The sequence below is a fragment of the Sciurus vulgaris genome (genome assembly GCF_902686455.1).
Source record: "Sciurus vulgaris genome assembly, chromosome: 2".
NCBI classification, from domain to species: domain Eukaryota; kingdom Metazoa; phylum Chordata; class Mammalia; order Rodentia; family Sciuridae; genus Sciurus; species Sciurus vulgaris.
Window position 1 is genome coordinate 71,019,295 of NC_136462.1, and position 14,606 is coordinate 71,033,900.

Genomic DNA, 14,606 nt, shown 5'->3' on the forward strand with positions numbered 1-14,606 from the left:
CATGTATTGCTCAATAGAAATCAGCAAAGGCAGATCGAAGTGGGAAATATTTTAATATACATGACAGAAAATTAATTTCTCTAACATACAAAAAATACAAATCTTTTTCTAAAAGATCAACAACCCAATAGGAAAATGTGAGTGAAAAATATGTATAGTTATCAGAAGGAATGCAAATAACAAATGAATATTTCAAATGCACATTCTCATTAATAAGCAAAGAACAGAGGTATCATTTTTGCCTATCAGATTGACTTTCTGGATTCCCTATTTTTTCCTCAGATAATCTGCTATTTTGGTTTACCTTCTCCTTTCTATTGACTATTTCTCAAGAGAACCTAAACATGTTGCTACAGTTTGAACCTTTTTGGTCACCTCCCAAGATTCATACTGAAACTCAATCCCCAATGTAACTGTAGCAGGAGGAGTGGGCCTTTAAGAAGTTCAGAAGAAATTAAATCATATTACTATCAAAATCTGAACCATAAGTAACAGTAAATAGCCCCATTATTCAAAAAAAATGGCATAGCTCAATCTGAAAGTCATCCATAATCCTTCCCTTTTCTTAATTACAAAGTCATATGAATTTCCTTTACTGAAATCTCTGCTCATTTCTTCACATACCCCTGGTACAACCCTATTATAAATGACTTATAATGCAACTGAGTAGGAAGTATACAAATTTCCAATTCCATTTTTCATACTACAGCCACAGGGATGTGCCAGAAAAAAACTTGATACTGTCATTCATTCTGAAGTAAGATGAATGGTGGACCCCATATACCACTTTCCATAACTTGTGAATGTAATTTTTTATTTGGAAAAAGGGTCTTTGCAGATACAATTAATGGTAAGGATACTGAGATGAGATCACCCTACCCAGATTAGGGTTAGCTTTAAAACCAAATGACAAGTATCTTTCTAAGAGATATAAAGAGGAGAGAGGAAAAAGGCATGTGGTTTGGAGTCACAGATTAGTCATACAACCACAGTCCAAGTAATATCTGGAGCTACCAGAAACGAGAATAGGCAAAGAATGAATTATTTCCCTAAATTACCAGAAAAAGTGAAGCCCCACCAACACTTTGATTTTGGAATTGTGGCCTCAAGAATTGTGAGAATAAATTTCTGTTGTTTTAAGTAATTCAGCTTATAATAATTTTTTATGGCAGCCAAGGAAACTAATACATACCCTGTCCATGAAACAAAGTCCATATTCCTTTACAAAGCTTCCAAAGCCCTCTATACAGTACAACCCCTACACTTCTTTCTAGCTTTAACTTTCACTTTCTGCTAACTTTTGAAGTACATTTCAGCCACATTTAAGTTTGCCTTTAAAACACTTATGAAATATTTCTAGCGTACATAAAAAGCCAGGAAATAAAAAGTCACAAACTAACACACGATTTTAAGAGTTACTAACTTTTTGTCATGTTTGCTCATAATTTGTAAATATTCTATTTACTTGGCTAAACCTTACCTATCCATCATTTTCCTTTCTGTCCCTCTCCAAAGAAATTATTACAAATTGTTATTTAACAATTATCCTTAGTAACTAAATTTTTTTTAAAGCAACTATCCCGCATTTCATTTTAGTTTCACTTATACGTGCCTTTAATTGCTAGTTTTGCTCTGTTGTTTTGGAACTTTCCATAAAAGGTATCATATGGTGTTACAGTTTGGATATGTGGTATATCCCCCAAAAGCTCTTATGAGAGACAATGTAAGAATGTTCAGAGTTGAAATGATTAATCGTAAGAATTATAACCTAATTGGTGGATTAATCCACTTAAATGGATTAACTGGGTGATAACTGTAGACAGGTAGGGTATAACTGGAAGAAGTTGGTCACTGGGGGCATGCCTTGGTGGTTTATATTTTGTCCATGGTGAGTGAATCTTGCTTCTTCTGCTTCCTAGCTGTCATGTCCTGAGCTGCTTTCTTCCTGCACACTCTCTGCCATGATGTTCTACTTCACCTTGGGTCCCAAATTATGGAACTGGCTGACCATGAACCTCTGAAACCGTAAGTCAAATAAACTTTCCCCTTTCTCAAGTGTTTTGGTCACAGCAATGCAAAAGCTGAATAAAACATTCTATGTTTTTCTGTAACTTGCTTTTTTTCAGAGTAATTTTCACATTTAATTGTGAAACTATTAGAAAACTATTTCTGACACTTTATTTAGGGGCATTTTGGACTATCTTTTAAAAATGCTTTTTTACTCCTTGCCAATTTCTGTACTTACTGATTTTCTAAATTATCAATTCACCTGTTTTAATGTTATAGTAACTCTTAATCTTAAAGTTACTGCTCCCTTAGGCTGGGGTTGTGGCTCAGTGGTGGAGTGCTTGCCTGGCATGAGGCACTGGGTTTGAGTCTCAGTACTGCATATAAATACATAAAAAAAGGTCCATCAACAACTAAAAAAAGGTACTAAAAAAAAGTTACAGATCCCTTAAGGTTTTAATAGACATTTTGAAATCTAAAGTGAATCACTGTATTTACTTTCTTCCTGAGAAATACAAAAACCTTACTATGTTATAACTCTAATAGCTCTCACACTTCTTATGCTACTTTAAAATTATTTGAGTCCCTCCTTGTATTGTAATTCCTCAAATTAGACATTAATTTTCTGTACAACCAGTGTTTATTCTTATGTTTATCCATTTCTTTATTCACCACTCTCCCTCTTGCAACCTCCCTGCTAAAATCTTTACCATGTATATCCAGTAACCTTGTGTAACTCTATAGAATGTCTTTTTATGTAGACAATTACATAGCCTAAAAATGGTAATGATTTTAGTTCTTCTAATCCTTAATAACATTCATTTGTTTGTTTAATCTTGTTGCTCTGCTTAAACCTCCAACACATCACTAAAGGAAGGGACTAGTTGTGTGTATCATAGACTTGTTTTGTTCTTAAGGGGAATACCTACAACATTTTCCCATTAGGGATGTTTGGTGAATATGTAGAAGATATTCTTTGTCAACAAGGACATCTTAATTTCTCATTATATGAGATTAACATTATTCATTCTATTCCTAAATTGTTAATTTAAAATCAGGTATAAATGTTTAGATGTATCAAATGCTTTCTTGTATCTCTGACTGTATGAGGATCTAATTTTTTTCTCCTTTACCTATTAGTGGAGTACACAATGAATTTTTTAATTTTGTACTTCACTTGCTTCCTAATGTAAATTTTCCTCAGAATTGATAGTTTCACTCACTGCTATTACAAGCCTTCAGTAATTATTTGCATGCTTAAGCTACTAACTCCTGGCATCTCTTTTAAGTTTCTTTACAGCACCATAAATTTAGCAATTTCTTGCATCTCATTAATTTTTGTGTTACATATTCTGGGACTAGGTAATTAGGTGCAAACAGATTCAAGACTGTTTAATTTTCCTAAAGAACTGAAGAGTTTTTAAGATCATTTTTTTTTTTTTTAAAGATCAGTCTTTTATCCCTTTTTGTTATCTAATAAATTTAAGATCCTCAGTGTTATAATACAAAAGTCTAAGCTATGAGATAAAACAGGTTTTCTTGTCTTTTACCCCCCTGCCCCATTGCCTCCAAACTGTTTGGAAGATAGCATCTATCCTTATAATTTTAGAGCATTTCCTTAAAAGATTTATACTAGATTTAATAAAGTTTAAAGCCAATTAATATGTCCATAGTACTACCTCAACAATATAAGTTACTTAAAACAATAACTCCACTAACTTCCCTTACCATTTTTGATAGTACTCTTTTCCTAGAATTTTAACATTTGAACATGTTTTTTTTGTGGTGCTGGGGATTGAACCCAGGGCCTGTGCTTGTCAGGCAAGCACTCTACCAACTGAGCTATATCCCCAGCTCCAACTATTTGAATTTTTTCTTGTCAAAAAAATACTTTTTTAAACATTTGCTTGTTTTTATTTACCCACTCTCCCCTTCCCCTTCCCCCTTTTACTTCTCTGCTCACTGCTGTTTTGTGTATCTTAAACTTCTAGTTACAATTTCCTTCTTCCTGAAGTATATAATTTACTAATCCCTTTGTTCAAAAATACTTTTCTTTAAAAAAATTTTTTTTAGGACTGGGGATATTTTTCAGTTGGTAGAGTGCTTGCCTTGCAAGCATAAGGCTCTGGGTTCGATTCCCAGCACCCCCCCCCCCCCCGCCAAAAAAAATTTTTTTTAGTTGTTGATGGACTTTTATTTACTTATATGCAGCTGAAAATTGAACCCAGCAGCTCACAAATGCTAGGCAAGTGTTCTACCACTGAGTACCCCCAGGACTACTTTTTAAAGTGGATGCTGTTACTCTAACTTTAATACTGCTTTCATATTTCAATCTTTCTCTTTGTTCTAACCAAACCTGCCTATTCCTTTTCAGTTACACTATTTTTCTCTTTAGCTGCCTAGCATTTAATATAACCATCAAGTTTGCATTTCCATGATCACTGTTGGTCTTTCCTGTCTTCCTGTGGGTTTTAAAAAAATTCCTTTTATAGTGCTTTTTAGTGTATCTGTATACAGTTTTTAAAAAATATATATAACAAACTGCTAAGTATCAACATTTTACCCGTTCAAGTACAGTACAGAACACTTACCTTCCTTTAAATCCCTTTACCCTTCTATGTTTATGATGTAATGTTTTAAATTATTTCCTCTACATACACTGTGAACCGCATTAGGTAAATGTTACAATTCTTTCCTCAACAATCAAACATGATTTAGAAAACACAGGAGGATAAACATATTTTTATTCTTTTCATTGAAAAGAATGTTCAAAGACTCAATCTTGAATTACTTGCTTACTGTTTCAAAAACTCATATAGCCATTTTTAAAAGGGTACATCTGCTGGTGACACATTTTCTTAGTTTTCTTTCACATAAGAATGTTTAGATTTTCCCTTTACTCTGCTGTGTCACTCCGTGGGTCCTTCCTAGTAGAAAGGATAGCCCTCTCTCTCTCCACCTTTCAAGGTTTTCTTATGCTTGTTTTAATATAATATACAGAGTTTTGAACAGTAAATATCAGGAAGAATAGAGAGAAATATGTCCACCTCTTATTCAGAAACAGAAATCCACAATCATATTTTAAAAAAACATTTTGAGTTGTAGATGGACATAATACCTTCATTTTACTTATTTATTTTTATGTGGTGCTGAGGATCGAACCCAGTGCCTCACACATGCTAGACAAGCACTCTACCACTAAACCTCAACCCCAGTCCCCACAATAATTTTTAATCTAGAAATACTATTTGATTAATTTCATATTTTGTTCCAATTCCTTAAAAAAATCTTTTCAATCACTACATTGCTGCTTATATATTTGCTTATGTCTGACACTCTACTAGTTATTAAGAATCCTACAACCAATTACTTTGTTAGTTTTTCTGCTTTAGACCAGGGACCACACAGAAAGTTCAAAAACAGGTTTGAGGCAAGTGAAGGGTTTTTGTTTCTTCATATGACAGCTAGGACTCTTGAGCACTTGGTTTCTTTGTTATTTCTTACATCTGTGGGGCTACTTTCTTGTAAGCTCAAAACATATATTAGTATGTAATTTTATATCTTTTATGTAAAAGGAGGGATTCATTTTCAACTTCTTTTTTCTTGCCTCTTCATCTTGTTCTTCTTAACAGCTATTTTTCATTCTGGTTTTAATTTAAAAACTCTTAGATAGGGAAGCCTCTCCTGACCTCTAGACTACTCATATCTTTAAAGACAATGCAAACTTCAGTAAAAAGATAATAATAATGGTTTTAAGCAGATCAAGCATATTTAAATCTATAGGTTAGTGATACTGAACTTAATAAATGGATTATCACTACTGAGATAATATTGTATGTGCTGTTTGAAAATACTGAAGTCAATAATCAGAATAAGATACTGATGAACAAGATTAGCTACAGGTTGAAAATTCTTAGAACTAGATGGTAATCGTACAGGCTACTTCCATATACATTTGAAAATTTTCATTATTTAAAAAAATGACTGAGGAGATACATTACATTGTCAAACATATTTTTAGAGTTATTGGGACAAAAATTTGAAGACCAATGTTCTAAACTGAAGAAGAACAAGAATCGAGTCTACCTTGTTACATGGTTAGGGCCTATGTTACCTAGCAGATGCCAGGCACTCAATAAATATTAAATGAATGAGACAGATGGAAGAGTGAGCATACATAGTAAAAGTTTTTAAAATAATTTATTTAGAAAAATAATTATAAATTGAAGTAATGATTACTTCTAAGCATCATGTATTTATATAATTCTGTGCAGAATGATCTGAACAGGGCTGAGGGGTATGTTCAGTGGGAGAGTGCTCACCTAGCATGTACAAGGTGCTGGGTTCAATCCCCAGCAATGCCCAAATTGCTACAATGATCAAATTGTAGAATGATCATAGAATAATCATAGATCATAGAAGTTTATTTTTAGGAATTTTTTAAAAATAGTACTTAATTAAATAAACATATACATTACCAAAAATATCTCATTATAAGATAATTAACCACTTTAAACATAATTTGGGAGAATCTTTAAATATAAACTGCTTACCTTTCAAAGGGTGCTTGGACTCTCTTAATTACATGGTAGACAAGTATATCTTTTACCAACATATACTTATCACTTAATGTTGTTATAAGTCTTAGACATCCAATAAGGTCTAGGTAGTTGTAGCATTCATTTATTACTGAATTTAAGTCAGTCATATTTGTTGCAGTATTTATCTGTAATGAAGAAAATATACCTACTTCACCCATTTGCTTGGGAGTGATAATTATATTTCAAATTACACATTATTTATACTCAATTTTTGAGTATATCAGGGTAGAATGGAAGTATACCAAAATATATTTTCTAGAATCAATGTCTAACAATCTGTTTCAACAAATATATATTTCTGCCTTCAAGATCTAGAGTATAATGCCACTTTAACACAGGAAATTACTTATATAAAAATAAAGCCAATAGAGAAGTATATAGCACTAGAGGAGGCAAAAGAGAGGACCTGAGGAAATTTCACGAAAGAGAAAAAGTATCAGGTGAATCCTAAAAGATGGACAGAATTTTATCAAAAGAACATTTCAGGGGTAAGTGTTTAAAAAAATTTTTTTAACCATTTATGTGCCAGATACTTTCATATAGATAAATTAGCTGTTAAAAAAAAAAGATACAGTAGAAGAAAGATAAAAATAGAGGCAATCAATAATCCATTAATAGAAAATCTCTTTCCAAAGCATTCTTATCCCAGAGATTAATGATTCCCTCATTCATTTCAAATCTCTGCTGAAATCTAAGGTTTTTCTCACTACTCTGATTAAAGTATTACCTTTACACTCTATCAGAAATTCACAGTTGGCCTCATTCCCCTAAATCCCACTTTGAGTTTTAGCTGGGTACCCAGCCAGACTTTACCTGGAGCTAATGACTAAGGTCTGTCTAGTGGGATGTGAGTTAAAACAATGTGTCAAACTTCTCTGCTTACTACTACTTTCTCCTTTGAAAGCATGCTTCAACAAGATAAAGATAATATTTCTAAATGATTAAACAGTGAAAAGAAGGAACCCAGTACCCTAGATGATTCTATGTATTGAAACTGTACTTTATTTTATTAATTTATTTTTATGTGGTGCTGAGGATCAAACACAGTGCCTCACATGTGCTAGGCAAGCGCTCCACCACTAAGCAACAATCCCAGCTCCAAAACTGTACTTTAAAATAGGGGCCAGACAGTATTGTATTCTTTGTGAATGACATGGTGTCTTGCAAATACTCAAGTCTGCCACTATAATGTGAAAGCAGACAGACATATAACAAATGGGTGTGGTTTTGTTACAATAAGCAGACATGGCCTAGAGAACATTATGTAGACAAGATATGAGAGGGCAATAAGGCATCTACCTTTCTTTGAACCACTATCTTTTTGGGCTTTTTTGTTAAAGAAGTTTAACCTAAACTGTAACTTAAATATATATTGACCTTTATCTAACTCCTTACTTTTATTCTGTTTTATTCTTCACAATATATATTTACTTTATGATGGTATTTTTATCTTCTCAATTCCTTCTAAAATGTAAACTGTAGAAGATAGGAACTTGGCTCACTATTCTGTCTTCAGTGATAAAATAGTACAGGGTACATGATGCTGACTAAATGAAGGAAAAAACACTGGGTATAAAGTGTAGAAAGCAGAGTAAATAAAGCCATGATATACTTTGTTATGAGTTTAAACTTTGTTTAAAAAAAAATCTGGGAGGGGGGATTAGTTTTGGCTTAACTCATTAAATCCTGAGTTTTCAATTCTGTGAATATTTCAATGAAATGGACATGGGTGCATTAAAATAGGTCAGAAATCATAACCTATAACTTATATTAACATCATTACATTATAATCATATTCTTATTACTATATATTTTAATTACATAATCACATATTATAGGTACTATATTTAAGTTATTATAGATGTTCCATATCTATGATAATGGGATAAAATGTATTAAACATAGATCTCATCTGCATATTAAAATATGGGGGTTAAAAATACAGGTCTCTGAATCATTCAGAAAGGTTATGAGACAGAAATTGCGAATATAGAATGAGGGCAATTAAGACAATACTGAAAAATTATTAAGTGTTAGGGATAAGAGGAAGAAGCATTAATGAAGACAGCAGTAATCAGAGGAAGGGAGAAGCACAAAATTAAAGAAAATGGAAGGGAGGAATTCTAAGAAAGTGTTGATTGTAAAAGTCAGGGAAGATGCCAGGTACAGTGCTGCATGCCTGTAATCCCAGTGATTTGGTAGTCTGAGGAGGAGAATCACAAGTTCAAGGCTGGCCTTGGCATCTCAGTAAGACCCTGCCTAGAATAAAAAATAAAAAGTTGTGGGGGTGTAGCTCAGTAGTAGAGCATCCCGAGCTTCAATCCACAATACCACAAAAAGAAAACAAACAAAAAAACGAAGATGAAGAATAGAAAGAAAGGATACAATATAGAGATCTAGAATAGAAGCTATGAATAAACTAACTTAGGAGAATGGTGGTGGGAACAGAAGATTGATTAAAGGAAGTGAAGAAATGTAGAAATTGGAAAGTAGAGAAAAAGAAGTTAAAGAAACTGCTTCTGGTAAAGAAGACAAAAGGAAAAACCAAATTGGAGTTAATTTAAAACATGATTTTGGGAAGAACAGGTCTTGGTTCAAACAAATAGAACTGTTACATCTAAACAGAGAGCAACTCACACTACCATAGTGCTTACTTTGTGGTTTAGAAACCATGTTAATTAACAAAATTAACATGCCCAGGTCACACAGTCGTTATATGAGGTGCCATTCAAACCAAAATCTCACTTATAGGGCATTATGATAAGAGTTTGTTGTACATGTGATGAGTATAATAAAGTGCACAATAAATGGTGACTATTTTTAGGTGGAAGTATTGAGACCATTCTCCTACTTGTTTCCATATGGAAGAAATTAAGCTTGGTCTTTCTCTCCTTCTATCATTTATACTTCTCCATGGGAAGAAGGGTAAACATTCTCACTGGAGAGGCAAATCCTTCCTTTTTTCAAAACCACCTGCCTCCAGGAAAGTGCACTTTCTTTTGTTCTTTAGCATGCAATTAGGAACCTACCTCATATTATGTCTGGGAGAGTAGACAGATCCATCTAGTCTGGCCACAAATCTAAGACACATTATCCAACTAGTTTTATGAACATTAAACCTGGCAATTTCATCTCCAGCTATCTGACTATTACATCTATACTTAACTGGTTTTGAACTCTGCTGGTAAATAATATATGTTGACAACATGTAACTACTCCTATAGAGTACACTATTGCAAGTCATTCATTTATATTAAAATACAGTCTACATTTTAATAAACAGTTACATTTCTTACCCTTACTATAATTTGTGCTACATCAAAGTCTGAAACATCATCTAAAATTGGTTGGGTATTTTCTGGTCCATAAACAAGGCAGTTAAACAAGGTTTTAGAAAAGAAACCAGGTGAAGGACCACCATGAACCAAAGAAATGGCAAGCATTTTTCCAGCTTCATAGTAAAGATTCTCTTTCAGAGCTGTAAATACAGATGAAAATTCATTGAATATACTTAGTTATTATTATAACCATCATTTTAAATGAATATACATAATTAAAAATAATCCCCAAATCTAAACATTAGACAAATGTAAAATAGTAATCACTAGAAGCTACCACTTGGTATATTGACCTTGCCTAAAATATGTAAAAAATATTTTTTCTGAATATAAAGTAACAGTCTATTGTAGGGGGGGAAAAAGGCAAATAGAGAAAGTCTTTGAAAAAACTAAAATACTTATAATTCCAACATAATAATCACTGTACATTCTTTGGTGTATTTCTGTCTGCATATAAACCTATACATAAACAGTTTAAATTCTGCTTTTTTCAACTTACAATTTTATATGATTTTCCTTATACTATTCAAAATTACTCAAATGTAGTTATGGATGCATTAAGAGTAACTTAGAGATGTGCTACAAGGTAAACCATTTCACTACTATGGCTACTCTGGTTGACTGACACTTTTTATTAAATGAAACAATGTTATAGATAAAATCTATTTATGTCTATTTACATATTTGATTTGATTAGGATAGATTCGAACATCTGGTATTAGTGGGTCAAAGGATATAAACCCATTTTTAAGGTCCTTTCAAAAACATACAGATTTTTTACTCCCAATAGTGTATGCTATTTTACCACATTCTTACAGCTTTAAACGTTTTCAAAATTGTCATTCAAAATGTTTACCTACTTTGGTCAAAAAGAGAGCACAATTTTTTCCCCCATTTTTCTATTGTTCAAATTTATTAATAACATTTACAATACTTGAACTTTTAACAAATTATTTTATACAATAATCTTATTAGTAGTTACATTTTATAGATGAAAAAAACAAAGATCCAGAGAAGGCAATTACTAAGGATGTAAAACTCTTGAAGTAGATATGCACAAACTTTTTCTTTTGGCAGGGGGGCAGTATTAGGGATTGAACCCAGGGGCACTCTACCACTGAACTACATCCTTGGCCCTTTTTATTTATTTTTGAATTTTAAGACGTGGTCTCACTAAGTTGCTCTGGATAGCCTTGATCTCAGATCCTCCTGCCATAGTTTCCCAGGTAGGTAGGATTACAGGAGTGTACCACCAAGCCTTGTACACTCCTGTGAGAGGCTGTGCAACTTCAATTCAGATTTTGTGACTTAAATTCATGCATTCTCCATGACCAAAGTTTGAGTTTTCATTACTGATTATTTGGGAGACACCTCACCTGACACTAATGGGGAATTTAGAATTAAACTCTTTGTACTAACTATAGTAAAAACACTTTCGACGATGGTGAAGTTCTATGGAAAATACAGGATGAAATTAAGATGGAATGGAGTCAGTCTTCTCATTCTTTCTAAATTTCCTATTGTAGAAAAAAAATACAAAAAATCCTAAAAAAAAAAAATGCTAGAATTATCCACTGTTTTGAGATGCCTATTTTAATCATATTAATAAGTCCTCACCAAAACAGTATATACATAATTGTGTAAGAAGAAAATTCTTGAAAACAAAGCACCTCAAAAAATGTTATATGTGGTCCAGAAAACCATTTTTATACAAATTCTATTTTGTAAAGAAATATGCCAAGTGTAAATTCTAAATATATAAACGAGAGTTCAAATAATCATCCATTCCATCTGGCTACTATATTCAAATGAAATTCAAGTGAATGTATTCAAAGTTACACTTATTTAGGAAATCATTTTAAGGATATTGATGTATAGATATTCTTAAATAAACAATGTTTCATCACAAGACTTACTTTTTTTTTTCTAGGTAGTGCTGGGGATCAAACCCAGGGCTGTGCTTGCTAGACAAGTGCTCTATCATTGAGCTGTGTATCCCTAGCTTCAACAACACTTACACTCATCCTTCTCTCCTGAGATCCTATTAGTGGTTTATTATTGTAAAATATATAGTCAGATCACAATTAATTACTATTAATTCTAATTAACATTTCATTTTTTATACCTGCTATCTTATGTATAAGAATAAGTAAAATAATTACCTTGAGAATTTAGAGACAAGTTCTTTGATAAGGACCCTTCAAACAATGATGAGTTCTCAAGATGTTGCATCAAAAGACTCAGAAATTCCTGCTTTGATCCAGGAAGCTCTCTTCCAAACTCATCATTTTCATTAACATAAGCTACTTCAATTGTGTACAAAGGATTGAAGTTTTGATTCCTGAATCCATCTAAGGCACTATTCCATATATCGGCTTTGTTGATAAATAATCTTTTAGTTTTTTTTTTAATTTGGAATCCTAATTCTATCAGAATAGTAGAAATATCTCTTCTGAACTTGCTGCCTTGCCTATAAAAACATGAATTTGAACAGAGTTAAGTATTTTAAAATATTTTATGTGAAACAGCAGTTATATTGACAATAAAACAGAAAAAAATTTTAAATGGAAATTCTTTCTCAACTTTGACCCAAAAGCATAATAATGACTGCTACTGGAACCACAAACAGTTATTTGATAAGTCTTAGGTTTTAAATTATTGATTCATCCAAATCTTCAATTAATTAAAATCATTTATAAGAATGTTGATAGAACACAATCTCAAATTTGACCAATCCAGTGGATTCAGGTTTAAGAGCTCAAACTCTTACTTCCTGGCTAATGGCTAAAGCAACTTAACTGTAACTTAGTTCATACTTGCTATATCCCTTAAAAAAAAAAAAGCAAATATAAGCTCTGCATATATATATATGAGAAAACTATGGCTTTGAGAGATTACACAATGTATTTTAAATCATAAAGTTATAATTAATAGTAGAGCTAATATTACAAACAATTCACAATCCCTTAAATAGTACCTTTTAGTCTAGACCAGTAATTCTCGAAGTGTGGTCCTTGACGAGCAGCAGCAGCATCACCTTGGAACTTGCTAGAAATGCAGATTATTGAGCCCCACAGCACATCTACACAATCATAACCTCTGATGTTTTAACAATTCAGGTGGTCTGTATGAGTTAGCTTTGACTCAGTTTCTCCATGTGTAATTGGAATTAATGTATTCTATGCCCATGAGTCGTTTTTCTATATCTAAATATAAAACTTTCCCATACTGAGATGTTTTAACGCCCCATTGTGGTCCAAGCTTTGCTTTTTCTTTTTTTCCAAAGAATCCATTACTCATTAGCCCAAGTCAAAGAAAAATCAAAGTTACACCTTCTTATAGTAGGTTGATTCCTTGCTCCCACTTGGATCAGTGAGAATGTTGAAACTATTCTTCCAGAATATGACTGCAAGTTAAAGCAGGAGCAAGGAATCAAGCTTCCCTGCTACAACATATTTGGAAACCAAATATTTACATTATTTAAAAACAGTATGAACATCTTTTTATATGAAAAATATAACAAATGAGTTAGCTTTTTCAGTAGTATTAACAAAAGTGGCATTTTTAAAACAGCAGTTTCTCACTGTTCCTACTACTGTATCCGTCTGCAAACTGAATTATCAAACATTTTCACAAAAATTATCTTTTCCATCTAAGTTTTTAAACTTTAAGCTATTTTCAATAAGTACTTCATCATGCTTAGCTACTAATGTTACTTTTCTACTTTCTTCCTATTGGGTAAACCAAGGCTCTAAAAACTTTTGCCAAGTACACAAACTTAAAAATCATTACTACGACTGAACAAATATCTGATACAATATGAATATGTAATTCCAGTCTTGTTTAAATGTTTCTGACTTTAAAAGTTTTTTATTTTGTCTTCTTGTGGAAATAGGAATTAATGCAATAATACAGGTATGTCTTAAACCTTCAAAAGCAAAGAGCTGACATTTAGACTTTGGCATTGACAATGACTATATTAAGAAAAGAATGATTATAGTATCAAAAAATAAGCCACCTTTATGTTAAATAGGGTTCCATCCTTTTAACAAAGTAACATGGTATGTTTAATATTTTAATTTCCTGTCATTATAATCAATAAATTTTAAGGACATTTTCCAGTATAGTGTTTTTCAAACTATCTTGAAAATGATCTATAATTAAAAAAATTTTACATTATGATTTAGCATACAATAAATAAAATAGATATCACATGTGTTCTTCCTACACGTAATGCAATCTGATATATTTTGTATTCTACTTCATCCCATATTTTTTTTTTTGAAGATGCTGGCTGGGTCTATTTCATGATCAAATATTGAGTCCTGCAGTGTGAAAAAACTTCTAGACTACTGCATGCTCAGCTATCATCCTAAGTGTACATGCATTTCCTATAATTTCTTTTTCCAAAAAGATTTTTATATTTTTTTCAAATTCAAAATACACACCTCAGTAGGTCTTTACTCTGAGCTCCCGGTGACTGTCTTGGTAACTTGGGTGGTGACTCTTCCAACAAACAATCAGTAATTGCCACATTATTAGAGTTGGATAATGCATGCTTTTTTGCTTTTTGGAAATCTACAGATTTAAATTCCAGTGTTAGCTTAATAGAAATATTGGTGAAAACTTTCTGATAACATGCATTTAAACATTCTTATTC

At 32.2% G+C, this 14,606-nt stretch overlaps 1 protein-coding gene and 1 long non-coding RNA gene across 9 annotated transcripts in view; one reads left to right on the forward strand and one right to left on the reverse strand.

Moving 5' to 3' along the window:
- The window catches only part of G2E3 (G2/M-phase specific E3 ubiquitin protein ligase), an 84,795-nt gene that overhangs the window by 2,795 nt on the left and 67,394 nt on the right, over positions 1–14,606 (reverse strand). For all 8 annotated transcript variants that reach the window (XM_079127227.1, XM_079127223.1, XM_079127225.1 and 5 more), the window contains 4 exons: positions 14,395–14,524; positions 12,109–12,416; positions 9,905–10,086; positions 6,561–6,733 (listed from right to left, as the gene is read on the reverse strand). In XM_079127227.1, the coding sequence (XP_078983353.1) occupies positions 6,561–6,733; positions 9,905–10,086; positions 12,109–12,416; positions 14,395–14,524 (793 nt within the window). The remainder of the gene's footprint in view (positions 1–6,560; positions 6,734–9,904; positions 10,087–12,108; positions 12,417–14,394; positions 14,525–14,606) is intronic.
- Positions 1,563–14,606, forward strand: part of LOC306654031 — a 40,521-nt gene continuing 27,477 nt past the window's right edge. The window contains exon 1 of the long non-coding RNA XR_013761867.1: positions 1,563–2,025. This is a non-coding gene — a long non-coding RNA (uncharacterized lncRNA). The remainder of the gene's footprint in view (positions 2,026–14,606) is intronic.